Below are 26,391 nucleotides of genomic sequence, written 5' to 3'. Positions count from 1 at the left end.
TTGAACCCAGAATCACAAGACCATGTACTTAATTAAGGGCACATGGTTGCAGTCGCTGTTCATGTGGTCAGTTCTAGTATGCTGTGGGAACAAGTTTAATTGCTATGAGCTTGCATGAAAGTGGGTACAAAGCGGCGAGCTCAGCATTCACAACATATGACTTTAAAAAACATTCCAGGGTCATCCAACAGTTTGAAAGTGTTACACGTGATTTAGGACAGAGCTGCCTGATCCAGACTTTTTCTTTCCTTTTGATATTCATTCCACTTGCTATTGCTATGTAAATGTGCACTCAGCCTTAGAGCCCAGAAGGGTATATACCTTCAAATGCAACCAGGGGCTATACATTATTACTGCCTTCTTACTGACATTAGACAACAATTGTGCCATTTTTCTAGCCTTCCTTATCAGATCTGAGTAAAGACTGAATTTGACTTGTTTCTGAATTGTATTCAGTTGGATGTTCTCTATAACTGATAGGCACCTGCAAGCTTGTTTCACCTGATTTCAAACCCACTCAAACTTTGTGGGTTCAAAAGTTCAATGTAAAGGCTACTAGGATTCTGCTTAGGAGAGACCATGCAGGGGGAGGAGGAGGAGGAGGAGGAAGAGGGAGACATTCTGAGATATATATATATATGGGACATACATGTGCCAGCTCAGTTTTTGAGGAGAGTTCTGCAATTCTAGCTAGAGAAACATATTTTAAAATAGAATTGGAGCAGGAGAGCGAATGGTTTTGCAAAGTCAAATAACAGACTAAGTTAATCACAAAATGTCAAACTCCACTCAGTCTGTTCATCCCTTATGCCTGGTATGATTCAGGGGTGGCAAAATGTTAGCCAGAAACCAACACTGCAACCAACTATTGAGCCTTTGGCAACCATCGCTCCCAATATGGATTGCTCAGAGTGGCCTAATGTATCAGATCAAGAGGGAGCATTGCGTGCTGGGCCATGTAGTCTCCATGGGTCACACAAATGTGTTGAACAAGATGGTTGCAAACTGCTACATTTTACACAAATCAAGAAAAGCCCTCTGGCTTGTGGCAAGTTGTCTGTACAGCCCTCCGCTGAGTAAACCATGAATGCCCCTCGGACAGAGTCTGCTGTGGCAATGCTGCTCAGGAAATTCATCTCATCACCAATGATTAATGAGAATCTCGGCTTTCAAAAGTAAATGTATAGCCCTGATGGTTGCAGAGTAAAGCTTGGAAATGTAAAGCCCTGTTGCTCGGAAGCCAAATAAAGGCCTCAACATTTATTATTGTTTTAAAATCTCATGATTTTTAAGCCAATCTAATGACTTTGGGGGGCTTGCCTCATGAATTTTGAACATTTGCCATTGACAGTACTGCATCTGGTTTCCTAGGTTTGAATTTAGATGAGAGGGTCAATTTTAACAACTTTTAATATATTTAAGAAGTGGCAAAATAATAGGATTTTGTATCTTTTATAGAACCAGCTTTGAGGGACTTTAAGCTCCGTGATGGAGGGCACGCTAATGCAGGATAGGCAAGGTGGGGGAAGTAAACATGAGCTCAAGTTGCAAAGTCTGGATCATATTCAAGCATGTCCAAAGTTTGGGAGACTTTAGATCCAGGGTCTCTGCCCATTACACCACTAGAGACTGTAAGGATACACAAACCGTTTCTTTAAAAGTTTACCAGGCAGCCTAGCAGAACAGGCTGGGGAAGGTTCTACAGTGAGGTGGAAAGAGAAACGGGGTGGCTTTGGGAATAATACCCCTTTCCTCTTTCTAATAAAGTTCAATGTTAGATGAAAAGTAACTTTCTGTTATTCTTGAGCATTATCACATCACAGATACCAAGATGATGTTCAGATCTGGATCCAAAGTTTCTCAAAGTGTGTTCAGGACATGAAGCATTTGTTTCAGGCTCAATCTTAGAAGTTTAAATCACATAGATTTCATTCTCTACTTAGCAAAACTGGCTTTGAGGTAGTTCTCTTGGTAAAATGCTCAAAGACTTCCTTATTAAACTGCATCTGCCACTTCAGAAAAGAGCATATTGAGGGAGAGAATAACCTTAAAGACAAATATCTAGAAATCATAATCTCTTCCTCTACAAATGTTTCAGATTTGACCGTAAGACTCATGCTCCCAGACAGAAAGTGACCTCATCCCACGTATAAGTTCTGCTGAATTAGTCAGATAAACTGGCCAAAAGCAGTTTACAAACTGGAAGGAAATGAGTACTTTTGTGTGGATATGAGTAATGAATTAATTTCAGGCAAGCATCAGACAAATCTGTGACAGCAGCAAAGCAGCAGGGGAAGAGGAGGGCGGAGTTGATGCAGCAGGACGCAATTTGTCGTGTTATTTATTTATATTTTTAAATTGAGGTCAGCATCCTCGATCCAAAGCTGCAATGGATGATTTCTAGAAGGACAATTGATCTGTGTGGGTGCATGTCAACATCACCAAGGGATCCATAGACAGCAAGGGAAGGTTCTATTACACCGTAATTCCCAGTTGATGGGGTGTGTCTCTCGAGAGTGGAATTTCACTTCAGCATAGACCAGCGAAGCTCTAATATACTGTACATGATGTATACGTTAGCTGTTCAAAATTACAACGGCAGCACTATTAATAAGCACATGGAAACACCCAGAGTTACTCATGCAGTGACTAATCATATTACTGCTGCTTGAATGTAAAGAGTGTGTAGGGTTTGTTTGTTTTTAATTAAATGCACAATGGTCTAACTGGAAAAAATGATACTAAACGTTAACTTTTACTCAACTTTTCTTCCTTGTTTACAACTGGCAGCAGTAACACTTCCACTCCCACTTTTAACACTAGAATTGCACTGATTTATATGTCCAAAAAAAAGGAAGGATGGTCTTGTGGTTAAACTCCAGGAGACCTGGGATCAATTTTGGGCTTTGCCACAGATTTCCTGGGTGAGCTTGTGCTTCAGTTCACATCTGTAACATGGAGATAATAAGTCTACCCTTTGCTGGTCTGTCTGTATTTAGATGGGAAGTTCTCTGGGACAAGGGCCCTCTTGTTTAATGTGTTTGTTCAGCGTTTAGGGCAATGAAGCCTCAGTCCAGGTTGGGGCCTCTAGGCAATACTTAATACAAGTAATAATAATGTCCTACATTTCTGGAATTCCTGAGTCCACCTTTAGTGCTAAGCATTATTGTTAACCTGCCTGTATTTTTACGTTCCTTGCTTCAAACAGCAGCATTCTATGCACACTTATTGCCGTGTGTTAGGTGGTATTTAGACACATTTCAAATCTGCAAGGCACTACTGACACAAGAGGCAGAGTGGGCTAGTAGATTAAATAAAAATGTGGACAGTAGGAACATCTGTGTTCTAACTGTAGCGCTGACACTGATTTGGAGTCGGATACAAGTCCAAGTGCATTGAAGTCAATGGGAGTCTTACCATTGACTTTAGTGAATTTTAGATCAGGCTCTTAACCTGTTAGTGCTTCATTTCCCCCCTCCTCCATTAGTTAATGTTTGTAAAGGGCGATCTAAATACCTGCTCCAGGTCTACACTCAAAAATTAAGTTGACCCAGTTATGTCACTAAGGGGTGAGAAAAATTCACCCCCCCTGAACGAGTTACCTAAGCCGACCTTACCCCCAGTGTAGACAGCGGTAGATTGACGGAAGAATTCTTCGACAGCCTAGCAACCACCTCTCAGGGAGATGGAATAACTAGTTGATGGAAGACCCTTCAGCTGCAGTGCTGCTCCTGTAGTGTTTCAAGTGTAGATAAGGCAAGCTCTAAGTGTTATGACTTCTCGCTATCAGAACACAATAGGCAGGCAAGAGAACCTCAGCAAGGAATTGTGTACAATTTCTCTTCAGATTTAAACTCTCTCTGTACAGCTATATAGATATAGATACATAGAATCAGAGAAGTGTAGCACTGGAAGGGATCTCAATAGGTCATCTAGTCCAGTGCCCTCCACTCAAGGCAGGACTAAGGAATAACTAGACCATTCCTGACAAGTGTTTGTCTAACCTGCTCTTAAAAACCTCCATAACTGTTACCAACTTATCTTAATAAAACAAAGTTTATGACTCCTCTAACTTACTTTAAAACACTAATGATAGGATTGCCTGTTAGGCCTCCAGCTACTTGGGCAATGAAACTGACAACAACATTTGTTATATTCCAGGTTAAATACTGCCATTGCAAGTAACAGCCATACATAGGAGTGGGGGGGGCAGGATGGTACTGGGTGCACATTAGTTATAGGAAACAGACTGTTGGTGGGGGCTGGATGGATGTCACTGTGCAGCCACTGAGAGTGACCCCACCTAGGACATGTAGCACACTGCAGTATAAATACTAATTAGCTCCATAGGGATTGTGGTACACTAGTTTGTATGGCAACTTGCGTAATTCTCTAGCACTCTTCTGAGCCCGGGGTAGGCCTCTTGCTGTGAACTGGGGCAGACGCAGAAAGAGACTCCTCAAAGCCTTATCAGTGCTCCTCTGTAGCATAGGGCAGGATTTGGCCTTTTGCATAGTTTAGATATTGCATCTTCACATAGCAAATACTTCCTAATTTGGACTTCTGGAATTACAGTTTTCTCTTGCAATCCATCCTCCTGCCCAGAAAGACATCATAAACCATTATGATATTCTCAGCCTTACAATGAGTAATAAATCCCATCCTTACAATGGACAATATACCTTGGAATGTTGGCCCTTTGTGGGTTTTAATTCCCAGGGTTTCAGTTCACATAGATTTGCTCCCCTTATATTGTGGATGCATCTCTCCACCTATTTTCTGTCTGTCTCAGGTACTTCTAAAGTGCCTCTCACCATGTGTAACCTAAATTTCAAATAAACTGCAAAGCTCAAATTGAAACTCAAATGAAATGACCAAGTTTTATCTTGTTTTCATCCCAAACTCAGCAAAACTTTCAATGAGACTGGTTAGTAATAAAACCTAAAACCAAGAGAACTTTTCTTGGTTTCATTGCAAATGTTGCCAAAGCTTTGCCCAGCTCTAGTCTGACCTCCACTTTGTTCCACTGAATCTCTTCAACCTGCAGGACCCTTCCCCAGGAAGCACCGAAGCACAGCAGACTGAAGAACTCTTAAGCTCTGCATGAAGATTGGCTGAGCCACAAAGTCCAGATCCTGACCCAGACTGGAATTTTCCCCAAGTATGGGTGTTTCTGAGCTGGGGTTTTGTTTCAGGCTCATCTCTCTGAAGGATTAATCCCTTGGGGAAATAGTCCTGTCTACCTTTTCCTTCCAGTGTTCTTGTTCTTATGGCATAATTTTAAAAACTGATGAGCTATATACACATTCTGGCATGATCATAACAAATGCAGTGAGATTCAGTGGGGCAGTGCATTGGCTCACCTCTTATTTTTGAAGGTTTGGATTCAAAATAGGCTCAAGTTCCAAATGGACGGATTTTGGTGGCTTCATCAGTTTCCGGTTTTCAAAATATAAAATGAGTACAAAGATGGTAGAACTACTATGTCCAAAGTAAAAGACCATGGAAACATGCACTAAGCAAACATATCCATATTTTAAAGTCATCACCTTTGCTGTTTTTGGCCAGTGCAGGTGGAGAGGGGGAGGGGGAATGATGTGATGAGGATATGACTTTTGCATCAAATAATATTATTGTTAGGAGTACTTTTTACAAACATTAACTGATTAATATTCACAACAATTTTATACCAAAGATAAGTATTGTAATAAACCTGCATCAACCTAGCCTTGATAGTTGTCTTTATGCTGCACAACATAGTTACCTGGAACTGTTCAGTGGAAGTGGGGATAGAATTCTAGTGTTCTTGTTCCAGAAGCAAAACCCCCTTCCGTTTCAGGGACCGGAGACCTGGTAGCACCATAAAGACTATGGCCGTGTCTACATTTGTGGTGGCATGTACTACGTAGGATGTGTATAGCTACACCACAGTGAAAGGCTCTGGCAGGGGGGAAGCAGAGAGGAAAGGCTTCAGCAGAGGGGAGCTACAGAGGAGCCTTCCCCTGCTGCTTCCCCCCACCCTTCCCACCCCCGCTGGAGCCTTCCTCTGCAGAGGGGCTCCAGAAGCATTACACTACACTGCTAAATATAGCAGTGTAGATGTGGGAGGCACTACTTGGGCATATAGAGACCCATATAGGGAATATACCCTAATGTTCTGGCATGGCTTTCCTGTACTTGCCTAAGCAGTTCCTCACTGTCTACACACTTTTTCATACCTGTGTTATCAGGGCATGTAGTGTCCATATTATACATGCCGCCGCATTGTTAGATCTACCCCATGACATGCAATTGAGCAGTTCTGAATTGTGCACACACAAACACGCACACCATAGCTTGCATTATTAGCCTTATTTTACAGATCTGAAAACTGATGCCGAGAATTTAAGAGAGTCAGTTTTAAAGCTCAGTTTAGAACTCAGGAGTTCCTGGTTCTTGTTCTGCTATCACACAACTACGCACCATGAGGACACTTTATCATTATGTTAGTATTTCATAGTTCTGGCTAGTGCAGGATGCAGAATAGATACATTAAAATCAGGACTCCTCTTTGAAATAACAAACAGTATGTCTCACAGCAAACCAGAGAAACAGACTTTTCTCCGAAGTAGCTCAACCCTGTAACAATTTAAACCTACTCCATTGTGGACTTGTGTATACCATAAATCTAATACCCACAAATGTAGTATTTATTGGCAATCTTTACTCAACAGAGCCCAGGCTGTTGATTGACTTCAATGGGAGCACAAGCAGACCATGTGTTAGAGTACAGATGTGATATTTGAAATTCACAGTCTATCATACGGGTTTTGCTTTATTTTAAACTGATACATGTATATGATACTTTTTTTACTTTCTACAACAAGAGTTCACTATTATACACATTCATTTTTCAACATTTCCTAAAACTACTGAGCTTTGGACCCTTTTATAAATTGCCTCTGCACATTCAGTAGTGAACTGTGACAAAAAGGTTCTTGCTAGTACATAAAGTGTGGGGACTGAGAACTATGACTCTGGGTTTCTATTTTCAACTATTCTACTGGTTCACTATCATTTGGTCATTTCTTGGGACTTGATCCTAAAGTCCTTGCTCATGCTAATAGTCCCACTGATTTCGTTGCCAGCTTAGGCCCTTGATTGGCATTGCATCACACCTATCTACAATTGGAAGGAAATGTGGCTAGAGCACTAACCTAGGATTTAGAAGATTCGAGTTCCTCTATGGCCTTGGGCAGGTCAGTTAGGGCTGCTCTACACTGAAAATGCATAGCAGCATAGCTGCGTCTCTCAGTGATGTGAAAAATCCACGTCCCCGAGAGACCTAGCTACGCCGACCTAACCCCTGGTGTAGACAGTGCTATGTTGATGGAAGAATTCTTTTGTCAACCTAGCTACCTTTCAGAGAGGAGGATTAACTACACCAATGGGAGAACTCCTCTTATTCTTGTAGTGAGTGTCTTCACTGAAGCGCAACAACAGCTGCTGTAGTAGTTTAAGTGTAGACATAGCCTTACTCTCTGTACCTCAGTTCTCCATCTGTAAAATGGGGATAATAGTACTCCTCTACCTCACAGGGATGTTGTGAAGATAAATACATTAAAGACTGTGAAGTGCTCCAATATAAGTAAGTATATACAGTGATTTTTAAGAGTTTAAATATAATCAGCTAAATTCACATAAAATATTGTTAATCTTTGTGTCATGAGCACTGTTCTGTCTGCCAGAATGCTTCACTTCCTGTCTTAACCTGCATTATGATATCACCATGCACAGTTAAACCACTACGGGCCTGCTGGGTGGCCTTGGGCAAGTCACGTCATTTCTGTGCCTCAGTTTCCACATTTGTAAAATAGGAATAATGATACTGACCTCCTTTGTAAAATACTTTGAGACCCACTGATGAAAAGTGCTGCATAAGAGCTAGATATTTATTTTTATTATTGTTGCATTTTACCCCCAAATTGCTGCATTTCAGAGATGGGCAAAATGATCCCTGTTTCTTACTTTTATTTATGTGGAACAGCATTTCCAAATGCTTTAGGATTATTATGTATGGGGCAGCTTTAGTGTGGGTTCATTGGTTCAGTTGCACCCACAGAAACTGCACACATGCCTGTGCAGGCATTGGGAGTTGGCTTATGGGGTCACAGTACCACTCAGGTTTGGCCTGGTTTCCCCTCTCCCCTGTGGAACAGAGGTTACTGCTGTGGGGTGAATGTGGGGTCAGCTCACCCTCCAGCCCTCCCCCTCCCCCTGCGACCTCCCCTTCTCACAGGCCACGATTAGTGCTGGGGTGAAGGGAGTTACTGCGGGGGTCAGTGTCCCATGGCAGTGTAGTATAGTGCATACATTGAATCAGGATGCTACATTCAGCCCTGAATACGAATTCACACAAGAGCATTGTGCTTTGCTGCCAATCTAAAGCCAGGGTCCCCGCCCCAGGAAATTTATCGTCTAAGGAAACTTTTGAATGAAGGGTACTATAGAAATTAAACCTATTTTATTGCTACTTGATATTTTGATTTTCTCTTTGAAATGGGAGAAAAGAAGGATTTAAAAAATAAAGGTTAAAAAAACATTTTAAACATCAAGGAATATATTAGAGAACCAGAACACTGGATCTGGCTCCCTCCCCACCTGCAAACATTGAGGACATTTGCACCCTGGGCCCAAACCAGAACACTGAATCTGAACAGGGAACACCACTGAACACTGGGGTAGTCAGGATCCAAACCGTGCGCAAAGAGGACCTAGCCATCACAAACTCAACAATTAGGGCTTGTCTACATGTACAACACTGCAGTGGCACAGCTGCACCACTATAGCCCTCAGCCCTGATCTACACTACAAACTTCTATCGGGTTTCACTACGTCACTCAGGGGTGTGGAAAATCCACCGACCTAACCCCCACTGTAGACAGCACTCTGTGGACGGGAGCACTTATCCCATCGACACAGCTACCACCCTCTTGGGGAGGTGGATTAGCTATCCTGACAGGAGAAGCTTTCCCCTAGGTGTAGTTAGTGTCTTCACTAAGTGCTACAGCGGTGCCGTTATGTGTAGACAAGCCCTCAACGAAGATGCTGCCTATGCCGATGGGGAGCTTCTTCTGTTGGCGTAGGTACTCCACCCCACAGAGAGGTGGTAGCTATGTTGACGAGAGAACCCCCCCCCCCCCATTGACATAGCGCTGTCTGCACCGGGGGCTAGGTCAGATAACTGTGTCACTCACGGGGGTGGATTTTGCCATCTTTCGTGAGGGCCAGGCCTGCTAGGACAGGCTACGAGCAGCCCGTGTGCCCATCTCGCCGGTGGGGCATTGGCAAAGGCTCCCTCCAGCTGGCAGGCTGTCCATGGTGTCAGGCCAGGGGGGAGAAACACTGGGGCCTGCGGGGCTGGCAGGCTGGTAGCCAAAGGGTGGTTTTGTGACCATCCCTGGCCTGGCCTTAGGGGCCCAAAGCGGCAGGCGGGGCCCTGCTCCCTGCAGCCTCAGTCCAGCTGGGCGGGCCTGTAACGGGACGGGGCCAGCCTGGACCTGTCACGGGTCAGGGAAGCTTCCCTCAGCTTCCGCGCACAGCGCGGGCCCCGGGGCCGGGCCGGGCCGGGCGGGGCGGGGCGGGGCGGGGGCTCTGCCAGCCCAGCCGCGCGCCTCTCCCCGCCCGCGGACAGGCGGAGCCCCGCGCAACAGACGGCCGCAGGTAGCGCTCCGGCAGGGCGGGGCGGGGACTCCCCAGGGGCGGGGCCGGAGCGGTATAAATACCTCGCGAGCCGGGGCTCGGACTTAGACGGGCTCAGCTTGGCGGGAGTGTGGCATTGTGAGACTTGGCCGGAGAACGGAGTCCTGCTGCAGCGACAGACAGACAGACAGACAGAGGCGGCGGTTCCCGCGCTAGGTGAGCGGCGCTAGCCCGGCTGCTGCCCTGCTCGTCTGCGGGGTGTCGGGAAACCCCGCAAACAAGGGGCCGACCCTACCCGCCCCCCACTGCTCCCCCTAGGTCAGGGAAGGGGGGGTCCTTCGGCCGTTGCCCGCCCCCCACTGCTCCCCCTAGGTCAGGGAAGGGGGGTCCTTCGGCCGTTGCCCGCCCCCCACTGCTCCCCCTAGGTCAGGGAAGGGGGGTCCTTCGGCCGTTGCCCGACCCTCCATATTCGTTCCCCCCGGTCAGGGAAGGGGGGTCCTTCGGCCGTTGCCCGACCCTCCATATTCGCTTTTCCCCCCGCCCCCCGGTCAGGGAAGGGGGGGGGTCCTTCGGCCGTTGCTCGGCCCCTCCATATTCCCCAGGTCAGGGAAGGGGGGCGTCTTTCGGCCGTTGCCCGCCGGCCCCCCTGTTTCCCCCAGGTCAGGGAAGTGTGTGGGGGGGTTCTTTGGCCGTTGCCGGCTCCTCCATATTCTCTCCGCCCCCTACCACTCCCCCCGGTCAGGGGAGGGGGGGTCCTTCGGCCGTTGCCTGCCATATTGCCCCCTAGACGCTCCTGAGGGTAGAGAAACGGGGTTCCTTTGGCTGTGCCCCTCCTCCTCCATGTTTCTCCCCCCTCCCAGGGCAGGGAAGGGGGCCCCTCGGGCATGCTTGTCCCCCATTCTCCCCATTGAGTGCAGGGAAGAGGGGGCCTAGTGGGCTTAATTTGGTGCTGCTGTCCTGGATGCAAGTGCCCTGTCCTGCGGGGTGGGTGTGGGAGGAGAATGTTAGCCCCCTATGGGTTAGCTCCCATGGCTGTGGGGATCAAGTCTTCCCTCGCTCCCACAGGACCTAGTGGTCAGAGCTGCTGTGCTGTGGTGAGCTGCAAGGGGCTGGAAGGAGGGCTACTTAACTTCCCAAAGTGTGACTCTTCTGAGGGCTGAGCATCCCAGCCAGTCTGGCTCTGCTGCTTGGGAAGGGCTGTGCACTGAGCTCCTCTAGCTTCCCTCTCCCTGCTTCCCAGAGCTCTGCCTGGAGAACAGGCGCACCTGCCCCTCTCTCTGCTCCAATGTTCCAGCTTGGCAGGGTCCCTGCTGGCTGTGGGTGGGTATGAGGGACAGGGGAGGTGTGGAATCTGAGAGCTGCACCCTGGGGCGGGGAGGGGGGGTTAGTTCCTTGTGGTGTTTGGCTGGAATGGGTGGGAGGGGAAGGAACGGAATTGGCAGGATCAGCAGCAGTGTATTGCTAGGAGTCAAGATGGGTAAGATCTATGGTGTTCACCAGCTGTACCCTGAAGAATTGGGGGAAATCTTGGTACCTATGGACTTCTTCACTTTGGCCAGTTACTAATGTATTATCTGAACAAATTTACTAGCTGGGCTCTATATTAAGTCTGCTAGAATCTCAGGGCTTGGAAATGTCACTGGAGACTTGTGGCTAATGTGAGAGATACAAAGTACTGGCAGTTCAGGTTTCCATAGCAGATGGGTCCCAGCTCTCCTCCCTGCCCCTCTCTGAAAGCAGTGAAACAGCTGGAATCTTGTTAGATGCTGATGCTATGATTCAGCCTCTTTGTACTTACAGAATTAGGAAGGGTTTGGAACTGAAACTATTTCTTTGTGTGAAAGGCATTGCATAAGTTAGTTATTAGTGTACTTAAGCCATATCTACCGAATTTTTGAGCACAACTGTAGCCTTGACTGCAACAGATCAGTTTTCATTGTTTACTCTTCTGTGTCTCACTGTGTTTATAGCTGTAGTTTAAGTATATTGAATACTTCTGAGGCACTATTCATGTTCAAAGCATCTTGCTCTGAACATGGAATTGGGTGAAAGTGTGTGGTTAAGGATTTTTTTAGTGTTGCTGCCTTCCTTTGGAATGCTTGCAAACTGAGGTGCCCCTGTATCTTACCCATTGTTTTATACAGCCCACAAGAATTATTCCCTATGTTCCCTTCTTAAGGCTTGCAGAGGTTAATGAGTAAGATGGCAGTAAACATTGTTAGATGCCCTCAGACTTTTCAGGAGAAATTATCTAAAAATAGGTCTTGGAGGACCAAAAGAAGTAACTTAAAGGGAAGTGGTTGGTTTGTAAATAGTCAGCTTGAAATCTAGAATTTAAAAAAAAAAAACAAAAAAACAAAGGTGGTTTCAGGCCCCGTAGCTGTCCTTGAGTGTCCTTGCCAAATGCTGTGGTTAGAGAGCCATACAAGGGAAACAATGAAACTGACTTGTCATATCTTCAAAATAAATGCTAAAAATAGGGAGAAACATTATTTGTCTAATTTGCAGTTTCAACAACCAGATGTAACTTGTAACAATGGCAGCAAAAATTCAGACAAATGCATTAGAAATGATGTCACTTTAAATTTAGTGCTGGGAACAACAGGTACTTCAAGTACAGCAAGTAGACAAGTAGTCATTAATCTAAAATCCTTGTTCTAGCATAGTTTGACTCAGAATGCCTTTACTACGCAAGTAATAAAAACACATTGTGCTGTTTGTGGTGTGTTTATGCTCAAGGTACTTCCATGCACTACAAGAATCATATGATTTTACAGATCAAATAGTAAAACTGGGAAGTAAATACCCAGAATACAAGTAAATTCCTTCCATGCAAGTTTGTGCATTAGTCTGTTTAGAAAGCAAGAGTTTTCAGAAACTGTATAGTGTATCTTTTTTTATGTACACTCCTTTATGAAATACTAGTATGAGCTAGTCATAAAGGGCTCAATACAATGAAAACAGTTAATGCAGTGAAGATGAAAAATTTTGATGAATGTAAATAGGGATATTATAGAAATTTGTTTACCTAGTACTTTGCAGTACAACCTGCACAGATACTATGACATAGGGTTTATAGTGTGTAGTAGTTTCAAACGGGCTGGGTAGTCTCTTGAGATTTAAGAGTGTTGGCATTCAACTTTGAGAATTTGGGCCCAGAGTTTCTAAAATGCGCATGAGTGAGCAGAGACATGAAAACTGTCATATGGTAGGGAAACGAACACATAGGATAGTGGTTAGTCTCAGCCAAACTTGTGGTGAGCACAGCCTAGAAGTTTTTAAAGAGCTGAATGTACTGTATTGGACAATAGATATCAGAACTAGGGCAGAAAGATTCTTTGGACAGCTAAATCTATTTGAAATTGCAGTACAAAGCAGAACTCTTGTGCTACAGGTCTAAATGAAGTATTGGTGCTAGTTCACTTAAATGGGGGCTGTATTTTTGAAAACTTATTAATCTAGATGAAAATTGGAATTTCCATTTCAACATTTGTTTTGGAACAAAACATCTTAATTTTTTTCTCTGAACAGAAAGTTCTATTCAGTTTGGAAACATCACTGTTTTGTTTAGATGCTTCTGATTTGAAATGTTACAGTAGTTCTAAACTAAAATGTTTTTGTTTCTTTGAAGAAAATAAAAACACTTTGGGTCAGTAGCGATAATCTGTGTCCACCTGAGCTGCTATGGTGTCTCATGCCCCTTTTCTTTTCATAGGTTGGGTTCCCCAACTGGACTACATCTCATGATACACTGTGGTCATGGGATTTGAATGATGAACAGTGGTGGTTCAACCAGTTATGGGACCACAGTGCATCATGGGAGATGTAGTCCAGTTGGGGAGCCAGGCCTATTAAAGAGAATGAGTTCACAAGGCATTCAAACTACAACTCCCATGAGACACTGCAGCAACTGACAGATCAATGTCAGTGTTGATTTGACAAATAAGTATTTTGATTTGGATCAGCTCAAAACAATGTCATTTTGATTTTCCTGACAAATGCAAAAAACTTACCTATGATCTCTCAGAGCGGGGAACAGAATCCAAGTGGTTTGAGTCCCAATCTAGTGCCTTATCCAGTAGACTCTATTGTCTTCCAAAACTAATAAAAACTCCACTTAAGATTTACCAATCACAGACATATGCATCATGGGGGGCCTTTCTGGAAAGTTAACTGTTTGTTCTCTTTAGCTCAACATACGTCCTCTCCAGAGTCTAGAAGTGTGTTTCAGTTCTATGAAACAAATAGAAGAACCTGGGAAAGTAAATAGATGGAATTAGTTCAGACCATGCCAGCATGCAGTACTAATGAGTAAATCCTACTTGAACAACAAATAAAAATTGCGGAGTGCTTGAAGGAATATTATTGTGGTAGCAGTGAGATAACATCAAGCAGTAATTGCATGCATCAGTCATTGAAATAATGAATGACTAAATGGTGACTTACACCTCTACCTCAATATAAGGCTGGGGAGCCAAAAAATCTTACTGTTACAGGTGAAACTGTGTTATATCGAACTTGCTTTGATCCACCGGAGTGCACAGCCCCCCTCCCCCCGAGCACTGCTTTACCGCATTATAGCCAAATTTGTGTTATATTGGGTCATGTTATATCGGGGTAGAAGTGTATTTAAAAACAAAACAGGAATCATTGTAGTCATTTTCAGTTTTCTGTAGTTCAGGTCTAAGTTTCACATTCTTTTCCCTTAAATAATAAATAAAAATTCTGTTTGAACAGAAGAGTACTAAGAACAAAATGCATGCAATTATCAATAACCACATTACTTATTTCTGCCAAAACAAAATGAAATAATGTTAGAAAATCAAAATTGCATGTACAATATTAATCTTCCTCCCATCATTGCCTTATAACTAATCATATTTGGAAGTTGATTGGTGTTTGGCAAATTTGTACCATCATGTCATGCAATTATACAAGAATTTCTCAGTGAGTCTTACTGCTTTATAGCAAAAGGAGGAAGAAATAGTAAATTCCATCCTCTTAAAAGCTGTACTTGATTCACAATGTACTTCTTAGAGGTGCATTTTCTTTTAAAAAAGAAAATAGTTTCCTTGGCATTGGAAACATGTGAGGTAGCCTTAGCCTTTTATATAAGGATTGCAGTGGACAGCAACACCCTTTTCAAATATTGCTTTGGATGCCAATGAAGATGACTAAAATCTGGGTGAGGCCACTTGAAAATCAGGCTCAGTACCACTGATTACTGAACACTTCAGTAATTCTCTCAAAACATTCTCCTCCTTCTCCTTTCTGCATTATTTCTTCAAGATGAAGTGAACCGTTGGCTGGATGTAATCCCCATGGCCAATTCTGCTTGTCTGTGAGGCTTCGCAAATTAGATTTTTATAATTTTGTTGGATAATATAAATTACCTTTAAGTATTTATCATTTAAAATTGTTTGCCTATCTGTACATTTTGATTCTCAGTGGACATTTTTTTTCATGGGTTTGTGCATGGTGAAATGACCCTTACTGACACAATAAAAATCTAATCTTTCCAGCCATGCAATGATGTGTACATAGGACTGGAAGGGAGCTCCTTTGTCATGAGTCCAGTCCCTTGCATCACAAGCAACACAACATATGATTCTATTCATAAATGTATCCATCTTATTTTAAGGTATGTTAAGGAATAGCAGCAGTAAGAAACATATTCAGGAATAGTTCTGAATTGCATCACTTCAAATAGTTGTATCTGAATATAACACAACATAAGTAGTGCTTGATTTTGGTGGGTTCTCCACATTGACTTCATCAAGAGTAGCAGGTGTCCTTTGGCAGGAGAACATGGATCATATTCATCAGGCTTGGGACCTTTAGCCCCAAGAGTAGAAGCAGCCCCTACACCTTGAACTAAAGTAGTCAGTTTCCACTTACTCTTGGGTCAAGTGGGTGGTGCAGGATCAGGCCTGTTTTCTTCATACTCGCATAACAGAATGTTACTGTCTTTGGACTATCCCCAGTTCCATAGGCCAAATTTGACTTTGTATTGCATAGATATACAGTGTGTTCGCTGATTGTAAGACTGAGTAGTCTGGTGATATTTTCCACAGACATGTTTGCACAAAGCAGGATGCATGTGAATTTTACAGTTCTGATCTTAATGTGTTGCAGACAGCACTTCCTGTGTTACTTTTGTTTTGAGTTACTTCCCTTTCAGTTGTTAAAATTCTATTAAATCTTTTTCAGTTGTCAATAATTCTCTGCATAGCTGGAGACCTATCACACAGTTCCTTTCAAATAAACTACTTGTTACAAACAGAGCAGACTTCTCATACGTGAGCTTAAAAGTAATTGGTGACAGTAATAACTGATTCTCTGTGGAGTAGCCACTAGAGAGGGATGTGGCACTTTGCCAGTGGTTTGCACGACTGCCCGACAACAATGAAATGCTTAGGAATCATGACTCTAGAGTTTTCATCCTGGCTCTAGGAGTGCTCTAGTAGCCAGAACAGGTGGACAGAAGTAGGAGTCTGGAGTACTATTTGTAAATAAATAATGCTCCAAACCCTTTGATGGTTGAATAGTTGAATTTCACTGAAAGCAAAGCCAAGCATGATGATTTGGTGCATGGCAAAATGTATGAATCTGCTTATTGATTCCAATTAGTTGACCATGTGCAACTTCAGATTGATATTTGGCTGCTTGCTAGGGTAGATGGGTGGAAATTTGGGGGTATAACACAATAAAGCAGAGTCCCATCTGTGGAAAATCCAAGTCACAGCTTCCACATCAGTGCACCTTCCCTTAGGCTACAGGGTATCTTGAAGTAGAGGGTGGACAGGAAAGGAAGCAATAGGAAGGTTCAGAAAGTTAAGGAGCAAATATAGAACAACTTCTCTGAAAGTTTCCATTTGCACATGTTCAATAGAACTAACTATGCTGAGTTTGAGAGATTTATCATGGGAGAACAAAAAACAGAGTTCTCTGGGCTGGATATTATGTGCCAATGCCAGATTCTCACCTCCCAAACAAAGCCTCTGCTCTCAGCTCACCTATAGTCAGGGATCCCATGGTGGCCAGAGGAAATGCTATGAAGGTAAACTGAAAGCATATCTCAAGAAAACAGGACATCACAATCTGGGAGAAGTAAGCCACCAGCCAACCTCAGTGGTGCCCCATCCTCCATCAGGCAGTGGCCTTCTTTGAGCAGAAGTGCCTTGTCCTTGAAGCTGAAAAGAGAAGTAAGGAAAAAGGACTTTCTCCCAGCAGGCAGCTGATGTGCCAGGAAATGTCTGCACATGCTGTGCATGGATCTGTGGTTCCAGGATTGGACTCCTGAGTCATCTCAGCACCCATATCTTAATCTGTGGTAGAGATCATCCTTGAATCTAGGGATTGCTGATTATGACTTCACCATAGTACCAATAATTCAGTCAATACATAGAAAATGTGACTTCAGTGACCAGTCTTCCCACATAACACAGTGAATAGTCTAAATAGTTTGTTCACAAAGTATAGGCTGACACTTGTGCATGAACTATCTGAATACTTATTCATAATTTTTATGGCAAGATGCTTTCCAATTAGTCACAAACATTGAAAAACTGATATTTTTATAAAGAGATCTGAAAAAACCCTCTAACGAAAGCTGAACTACTTTGATGAATGAGTATAACTTAGATTTTGCAGTACTACACACTGGTGCTTCCATTGATTAAACTCCTGTCTTCTGTAGTTCAACTGAGATGGAGTTTTTCTAAAGCTCAAGGGCCCTGTGCAGTTAAGACAGTGATGGTGTTAACTCATTATTAATTAATAATAATAATAATTTGTCAGTGCCATTTGTGGGTGACTGATATACAGCATACAGCTCACATTGTTAGCAACAGGAATAGTCTAAGTGGCCCTGTAAAAGGCTGACACTGATGCCTGTTTGGACATGTACATTTTCTTTGTTTTTAGTGTCAAACGATTGGATTTTGTCACTTTCTTTCCATTGATGAACTTGCTACTAGTTTAAGGATTATCTCATCAGTTTCAGTTAACAACTTTTATGAAGTACTGAGGATGTTTGTTACATTAAGGTTCTAAATCTATCATTCTGACCCATATTGTCTCGCTGTTTACCATGTCCTCCTCTATCAGACTGTATCCATCACTCTTCTTATGCTTAGGGCTTGGCTACACTTGCAAGTTGCAGCGCTGGTAGAGGCTTTCCAGTGCTGCAATTAGTAACCGTCCACACCTGCAAAGCACATCCAGCGCTGCAACTCCCTGGCTGCAGCGCTGGCTGTATACCTGGCCAGGTTGGGGTGTAGCGATTGCAGCGCTGGTGATCCAGCACTGCTCATCAAGTGTGGACACACACCAGCGCTTTTATTGGCCTCCAGGGAATAAGGAGATATCCCAGAAAGCTTTTAACTAAATTACTCTTTGTTTTGTTATGCAGCCTCTCTTTGTTTTGTTGTGAACTCCGATCGGAGCTCAGTTGAACTGCTTATCTAGAAAACAAACACTGATCACAGCAAACAGGAGCTCTCTGTACCTGGCTCTGAACGATCAAATGAGAGGCAGGGAGTGAATGTTTGCTTGACAGAGAAACAGCGTTGGAGACAGGCTATTTGCAATTAAGACCAAGGGTTCGTGAACATTTTGTGATTTTTTTCAATCCAGGAAGCTAAACTGTTGGCTCCAAAAATCCACTCTCTCTCTCTTCCCCGCTCCCTGTCACAGTACACCACCCTCCACCCCCCTCTTTTGAAAAGCACGTTGTTGCCACTTGAATGCTGGGATAGCTGCCCATAATGCAGCACTCCCAACAGCGCTGCAAATGTTGCAAATGTGGCCACACACCAGCGCTGGTAGCTGTGAGTGTGGCCACACACCAGCGCTGCTCCTACACAGCTAGATGACCAGCGCTGCAAACCGTAAGTGTAGCCAAGCCCTTAGACTATAAACTCTTATGGGGCAGATGCTATCTTTGTTTTGCTTTTTGTGCAGCACCTAGAACAGTGGTGTTTCCAGTCCATTACTGGAGCTTCTATAGTACAAGTAGTAAACTATTTTGTAATGTATACATGACACTTAAGCACATACCATTCAAGAGTTGCAGAATTGTAAGTAGTGAATACTATTCCAACTACTCATTAGTACTGCTTGCAGTAGCAGTGCTGTCCTGCATCTTGGAACACCGTCTCACTATATATAATTTTAAGTATTATTATCTCCACTACAATCAATGTTATAGCAGCTGATAGATGGAAATTGCCTTATGAACTGGTCAGTCTTAAGTCTTTCCCATACCTTAGATTTTCATTCCCCCCCCCCCAAATATAAATCAGGTAATTGGGAAGAGAGAATGCAATTTAGGCAAGGGTAAATTCAGCTGTGTATCTGTCACACCAACTTCTTGCTTGTGTGGCCTCTGAATACTCAACTGTACTGAAGCTAAATTACACATCTTGTAGCGTATAAAATGTAGTCCATTAAAAGATTTAGAATGGGAGGGAAACCTTTGGCTGCGTCTCTTGACTTTGTCAGTGTAAACCAGGCTTCCAGCAAGGGCTCCCTTGGAGCATAGGGTCATCCATTCTGCACTTAAACAGATACAGTTGGCCAGCCTAGATAAGCTGGACCAGGGTCCATTCCTTCCCATTCCTACTATCTCTTGCTTCACTGAACTACTGGAGAATGGAATGGTAGGTCTGTTTTGGAGAATCTTGAGAGTATGGATTGTAGTCTTTTCTTTCATGAGCAATTCCTGATTTGTTATGTAGAAGATCTCTAGGTGACTGATATTAGTTCCTTGCTTCCATAGCTTTGTGTGAAGTCAAGAGTAGTGATGGTAAACTATAATTATCAATGCACCAACACAGTTGATTTGAGTTATGGATCTTTCCTGCCCATCATGGGGTTCTGTGTGGTGCTGGCAACTTTACACAAATGCTTGCAAATATAGATTGACTTTGTGTATTGAGCACTTGGGCAGGGGAAAACTATTTTGATCCAGGAAAGTTATGCCATTACATCAGCTACTAGCTACAGTGTAGTATTAGAGGGCAACACAAAGCACCTATTTTAAACATAATGAAACTTGCAGTGAACATGTGTAAAACCACTTTCCCCAAGCAACTTTCTCTTCAGACAGTAAATTGGCTCACTGAGGTCAGATACTGTTTGTGCAACTGGTTCAAAGACTGAAGCACAATACTATGCCAATTATATCAGGAATATTGGCTTTTGTTGAAAATCTTTCAAGTGCTCTTAATTGATAGAAGGAAAACATAGAAATGCCTGAGCTAATGCAGAAGCATGATTTGAAGATCCAGTAGATTTCCAAAAATCAAATCTTGTTACACACAAAGCTTTTTCTCTTTAGATCTTCACAGAAGTAGTGGAGAAGCATGTTGGTCAGCACTTCCTAGCTTTAGTTTTTTAACTAAACATAATGTAACAACTTTGAACTATTGTAAAAACAAGCATTTCAATGCCATAAGATATCTAAGGTATTCTTTCTGGCATGGCTTTTAAAATCCTTTGTTTTGTGTTCTAATGTCCTGGAAGCCTAAACCATTCCATGTAAAAACTTACAGGTATTTCTACCACAAAAATACAAGTTGTGGTGTGGTTCCCACCTAATACTGGGAAAAGGCAGTCTTGCCTTTCACAGTCCTTCATGAAGACATGCTTGCATTACTTTTATGAACTTGAACTGAAACTAATGGATTTGTAGCAAAGCATGACAGTGTTTTTGTTTTTTGCATTCTTCAGTCCATATTGTAGAATTCAGTGAAAGGTTAACTTTATTTCACAGTATCCCAGCTTTAGCTAGATTTTTTTTTTTGGCCATCAGACAAGAGAATCGTCTCTAACTTTTAAGTAGTGCATTTATTGTGAACAGTAGCCAACTGTGTGTTATGGATTGCATAGATTTCTGTTCAAGGTTTCCTAACACTTTCGCTTGCCTTCATTTGCCGTTGCTTGTAACTGACGCTACTGTCTTTTAGATGAAATTTCTTATTCCTAGTCTCTACCTCAGGTTGAAACTTTTCTGAAAAACTTAAGCAAAAATGGTAAATCCATTTTGGAGAACAAGATTGGGTGGAAAATAGTCATGCTAGTAACTTTTTTGTCTCCTGACCACTTTGAATAGCTTTAGTATGTCAGACTGTAGACTTGGTGTTGACTCACTGTCATAAACATGCCTAGGCTGTTTCCCTTTCACCATGTGTATCTTCTTTATTCCTCTGCACTTCTACACCCAGAACATAAGCATCTTGTAGCAGGAGCTTTCCATGCTGCCTTCCTCCTTAGCCCAGTTATTCTTAGCATCCTGTTTCTTCTACTTGTGTCCTCCCAATTACATCCTTAGCCCAATAATTACCACCTAGGTGTTCATAATTAAGGCGTTTTAGTCGCAGGTATTTTTAGTAAGTCATGGACAGGTCATGGGCAATAAACAAATTCATGGCTCATGACTTTTACTATATTTCCCTGACTAAAACTTGACAGGTGGGGGTGGTGGTGGTGGTGGTGCAGTGGGCTCCCTACCTGGCTCTGTGCTCCCCCCCCCTTCCCCTGCAGCAGCAGACTTTGGGTGTGGGAGGGGGCAGGGGGTTGGGGCACAGGATGGGGTGAGGTGGGCTCTAGGCAGCACTTACTGGGGGGCTCCCTGGAAGCAGTGTCGTCCCCCTTGCTCAGCTCCTAGGCAGAGGCATCGACACACAGTTTTTTGTGTGCTGCCTCCATCTGCAAGCACCATCCCTGCAGCTGCCATTGGCTGCAGTTCCCAGCCAATGGGTGCTGCAAAGCCATCGTTCTGCATGCTGCCTCTGCCCAGAACAGCTTAGTCACTTCTGTGCCTAGGAGCTGAGCGAGGGGGATGTCCACTTCTGGGGAGCCCCCCAGGTAAGCACCACCCAGAGCCTGCCTCACCCCAAACTCTGCTGCTGCTGGGAGGGAATGGGGGTCACAGTGATCCAAGACTGCCCCAGCAGCAGCTGGGGCAACTGGTGCAGGGACTGCCTGAGCTGCCCCTGAGCCAGGTGCACCAGCTGCTGCAGAAGTTGCAGAGGTCACAAAGTTAAAGAATCCATGACTTCCATGACCTCTGACAAACCCGCAGGCTTACTTCTAATCCCTGAATAGAAAATGGTTAACTTCCTCCAGCTGGGCCTGCAGTCGTCATGCTGTAGAAATGTCTGATCAGGGTGCTTGCTGCTGCTAGCACTTGATCATACTTGGATTGAAAGCTCCTTAGGGTGGGGCAGACTAGTGTATCTAGTATAGTGAGGTTTTCTCCTGCTGCTACCACAATACAAATGATGATTTAATCAGGAGTTTGGAGCAGAAAATATGGAACTGAAATTTGACAGAGGGATAGTTTTCATAGGGGATAGTAAGATTCCCCAAAGTCATCCAATTTGGATAATTATAATCCAGATTCCTAAATTCTAGAAACTTGCTGTGCATTTGCACAGCTGAACTTGTTCAACACTTGCTTCTTCATTTTCTGGAAATCCCATCACCACTGCTCAGGGTCAAGTTTAAAACTGCCTGTACCAGCCTATTTTCCCACATCAAAAAACATTAGCCTAGGTGTACTCGTCTGGGAACCAGATGACTTGAGTTCAGATTGCACCTTTACTACTGTTGTGATTACTTGGAGTCTAATGGAATAAATCCAGAATTGTATCCACTTAGCTACACTACCTTTAAGACTGTGCCAAATCCATATCCTTAGCTATGCTGTCTTCTAAGAACAGAAGTAGGAGACATTGCCTTCCCAGAACCAGGAACAGAATGCAAGTATCCTGATTCCCACCTTTCTTCTGCTGTCCAGCAAATCGCAGTGTGTTACATCCCTCTTGTGGCTGTCTGCATGGAGGAAATAAGTTTACATTTGCTACTGGTTATTCCATTAGCTAAAGTGGTAGAGTTCTGTGCTGTGAATCTGTCCAAGATTCACAAACTGCTAATGAGCAGGATGATTGCTTATACATGTACTTGATTTGGTTCCCTCCCACTCCCATAAATATAGAAAATTACATGGGGAAAGCCTAATTGGGGGGTGGGGATAGACAGATGACTAGTGTTACAAAATCAAATATTTGGATTAGGACTTATCAGAAGTAATTACCCCTGCCATGCAACCTTGATTCTGACTCCTTGTGCATATACTTAGATACACCCTGGAGTGACATGAACACATTCTATCTTTTGCTATAGAATCATTGCCTCACTTCTGTGCAGTGTTAATTGATGTTTTTAACCTTCATATTCTAACTAGGGAGGTGGGGCTTGGGGAAGGGGTGTGTGTACTTCCCAGGAGATTCACAATTTTTAATCTGAGACTCTAGGAGGTGGGAAGTGGTCCTTTCCCCTCTCTCCCCCAATCTGTTTAAAACTCCTTTGTATAAAATAACAAATATGCTGAAGCTTTCTTGGTCTTTGCAGATATCAGCTACTAACCATGTCGACAGAGCTCCAGGATGCTCACCTCGCAGAGGTGAAACCTCTGGTAGAGAAAGATGAGGTAATTTTAACTAAACAGTTACATGTTGTAATCTGGAACTTGCTTGAACTGCATTTTTTTCTTCATATGAAAAATTGTTAAATTCTTAATCCTTTCAGAAAAAAGCAAATGTTGGGTATATGGAAACACTGGGGGCTAATCTTCTGTCTGAAAATCAGAATAGGATTGGGCCTTGTTATCCAGTCCTCTAATTAAAAAACCATGTATACTCAATTTTTTTTTGCCCCTGCCTCCTTTGTTGTTGGAAATTAAAATGTCATACAAGTGATGCTATGACACACGGAGCAAGGAAGGTTGTCATTCTCTTTTCCTTTCAGCCATTCCTCATGCTTAGGGCTGGTCTGCATAATTTTTATGCTACTTTGACTATCTGTTTAGAAACTGATTACATTGGTGCAATCCTCTAATGTGGATGCAGTTATATATTTGTATATATTTACTGATAAATTTACAGAAAGAAGCTGTACTGATAGAAGCATTTTAAAACAGCGCAAAAACTGTGTAAATGCACCCTTACTCTCTGTTATACCATGGTTTCTACTTTAAGGTTAGTAGTCTTCCCCCATGTATTGGAGTATCTTTCAATTTACTCTTTTGTCCTCAGCATTTAAGTTTCATGGCCATCCTAATCATGAATAGTGCTAAAACTGTGTGCTTCAGTGGCTCTGGTTCCACATTCTATTAAATATTCTAGATCACCAGTATACTTGTCCTAGGAATACTGGTGCTTTCCATCCATCTCATCCCAGTGATCCAATGTCTCAAAGACATAGGCCAGATTGTTCTGTTAATCTGTGCCATTCTAGGCAAACAATTTTGCCTTCTCTTTTTCTGAGTGGAAAGTTGCTGTAATGGGAATACATTCTTAGCAAATAGTTTGCTATTGCCTGTGAATGGATCTCTCAAATTTGCCTTTCTTAGGGGCTTGTCTACACCATGCAGCTTTTAGCAACAAACAGCCTTGTTGCTGAAAGTCAGTGTGTAAATGCTCTTTGTCAGTACTTTGTCTGCACTTTTGCCAACAAAATACTTCCAGCCCAGTGGCATAGCCAGGTTCTAACATCAGGGGGAGCGAACACATTAAAAAAAGGTGCCACCCAACATATCAAATTAGTAATTACATACTTCTAACATACATATTTTGTATTAAAATAAAAACACAAGAATGATCCAGCCACGAAGGGTTTGCACAGCTGGCATTTCGCAGGAGAACTTTAGATTAACTTTAGATTCTAGAAGGTAAATGACAGCTTAAAGTAGTTTATAATTGTCACAGATTTAAAAAAAACTGACTTTTTTCTAGTTACTAATTTCATTTTAAAATGAATCAATGAAATGCACTTTATTTATAATAGCTTGTAATACTAAAGTCACCAAAAAGGCATGATGGATATAAGTTTTATGAGAATTGGTGATCAAAGATCTCATAGCTCTTTGGGGTTGGACAAAGTAGTAATTTCCATTAAAGTAGCTTTATTCATGGGTCTTTTTGTTTTTAAAAAACAAGACATCTGACACAAGTTGGCAGTCTAACATTTTTGGAACACTGAGTACTGAAAGTTAGGGTTGTTAACCAATTTAAGCTGTACACACGCTGCTTAATTTGTGCAAGGGTTTGCCAAGGCTGAGTCCCAGCACCTGTAGGCTTGGTAATTCATAGCCCTGGTACCTTTGGGCTTGCTGCATCAGTTATGAAAGTAAATAAATAAATAAATAAATAAATAAATTAAAATTGCTTGAGCCCTGGCACCTTTCATTACGAATTAAGCACTGATCTAGCAACATTTATTATTCTTTAGAGCCTCACCTTGTAGAGGCCTGTGAGTATGAGAATCTCAGCTATCATTAATAACAAATACAAGATACTATCCCTCATGGGAGAGGGGCAAAGCTAGAAAATGCTAGCTAAAAAACCTAAAAGCTCAAAAACCAGAAGGCAAATAAAAAGAACCCCAATTGTATTTTAAAATCTCATGGATTTTTAAGCCAATCTTGTGATATTTGGGGGCTTGCCTCATGATTTTTTTTGAATGCTTGGCATTAGCATTCCAGGATATATCCCTATGAAAAATCAAGGACACAGGTTATTGTTGGGAGACCTGGCACCATAAGACATTGTGTGGTAAGTCACAGGCACTGCTCAGAAACCAGGAAGGGTGAAATCCTGCCCCTTCCCCCATTGAAGTCAATGGCAAACCCCCCATTGATCAGCACAGACAGGCAGGCTCCCCCCAAGCGCTGGAGCTGGTCAAATGCTTGATGTGCAGCAGGGTCCTAATGCACCACCTTGGTGCGGGACTTTGGGCCCCAAAGGGCACGCCTTAATACAGGCCAGGTGACCCTTCGCACGACCCCATCAGCCCCATGCGGATCAGAACCAAGCGCTGCAGGACCTATTTCCAGTGGGGACAGGCTGGGAGAATGTGCTCAGGTGGGGGCAGGAAGGAGGCTGCGGTGCAGGACATTGGGTCAGATGGAAGAGTACTTACTTACAGAATAACCAACACCATATTCAGCAGCACCTACTGTAAGCTAGGCATTTGTTGGAGGTCTCCCCTGTAAGTCCTGAACCTGGCCAAACCATGCTAAGGTTGTGAGAGCTGACAGGATGCCAGCCAAAGGTAGTATTGTTGTAGGCAGGCCACTTCATGTTTAAAAATGTTTTCCAATTTTTTCCCCACAGTGCCCACCCTAAAAATTCCACTAAACAATTTGACTTGAGCAGAGATAACAGTGAGGTGTTCTTTGGTTCTTCGAGTCTCACTTTTCCTAGTACAGAATCCCTGCACTTTGAGTCCCTGCCAATGGTCTCTCACTACCTGCTTGGGAGTGCAATTAAAAGGAAGTTTCTTTTTAGGAAACTGTAGTATAATTTTACCACTTGACTGCTGATAAATGAATGCCCTAGGTATACATGGCAGCACATCTTTTGTGCTGCTGCACTTAGCAGTTATGGCCATGCATATCACTGATTTTTGTATCAGCAGTACAGTCAAGGAGTTACAAGATGGGACCTGTTGTGAAGGGTCTAACCATATGAGATGATTTATACATGAGTCCATTGCTTCAGAGAACTTGGGCTAGCAACACAGATTCTCTTGCGTGTGTGCTCTCTGTCCCACACTCAGATGTTGGTGACCTTATTGATTAGCATTAATTCAGACAGTCTGTATAGAGGAGTTGTTTTCCATGTCCAGGATTGGTCATGTGAG

At 43.1% G+C, this 26,391-nt stretch overlaps 1 protein-coding gene across 2 annotated transcripts in view; it reads left to right on the top strand.

Moving 5' to 3' along the window:
• The first annotated feature begins 9,699 nt into the window (after nt 1-9,699).
• Nucleotides 9,700-26,391, top strand: part of NDRG1 (N-myc downstream regulated 1) — a 57,032-nt gene continuing 40,340 nt past the window's right edge. For both annotated transcript variants that reach the window (XM_039525641.1, XM_039525640.1), the window contains exons 1-2: nt 9,700-9,897; nt 23,101-23,179. In XM_039525641.1, the coding sequence (XP_039381575.1) occupies nt 23,117-23,179 (63 nt within the window). In that variant the 5' untranslated portion in view covers nt 9,700-9,897; nt 23,101-23,116. The remainder of the gene's footprint in view (nt 9,898-23,100; nt 23,180-26,391) is intronic.

This window comes from Mauremys reevesii, linkage group 2 (genome assembly GCF_016161935.1).
Source record: "Mauremys reevesii isolate NIE-2019 linkage group 2, ASM1616193v1, whole genome shotgun sequence".
Classification (NCBI taxonomy): domain Eukaryota; kingdom Metazoa; phylum Chordata; order Testudines; family Geoemydidae; genus Mauremys; species Mauremys reevesii.
Note: the sequence above shows the minus strand (reverse complement) of the source record. Positions and strands in the feature narration are given on the sequence as shown.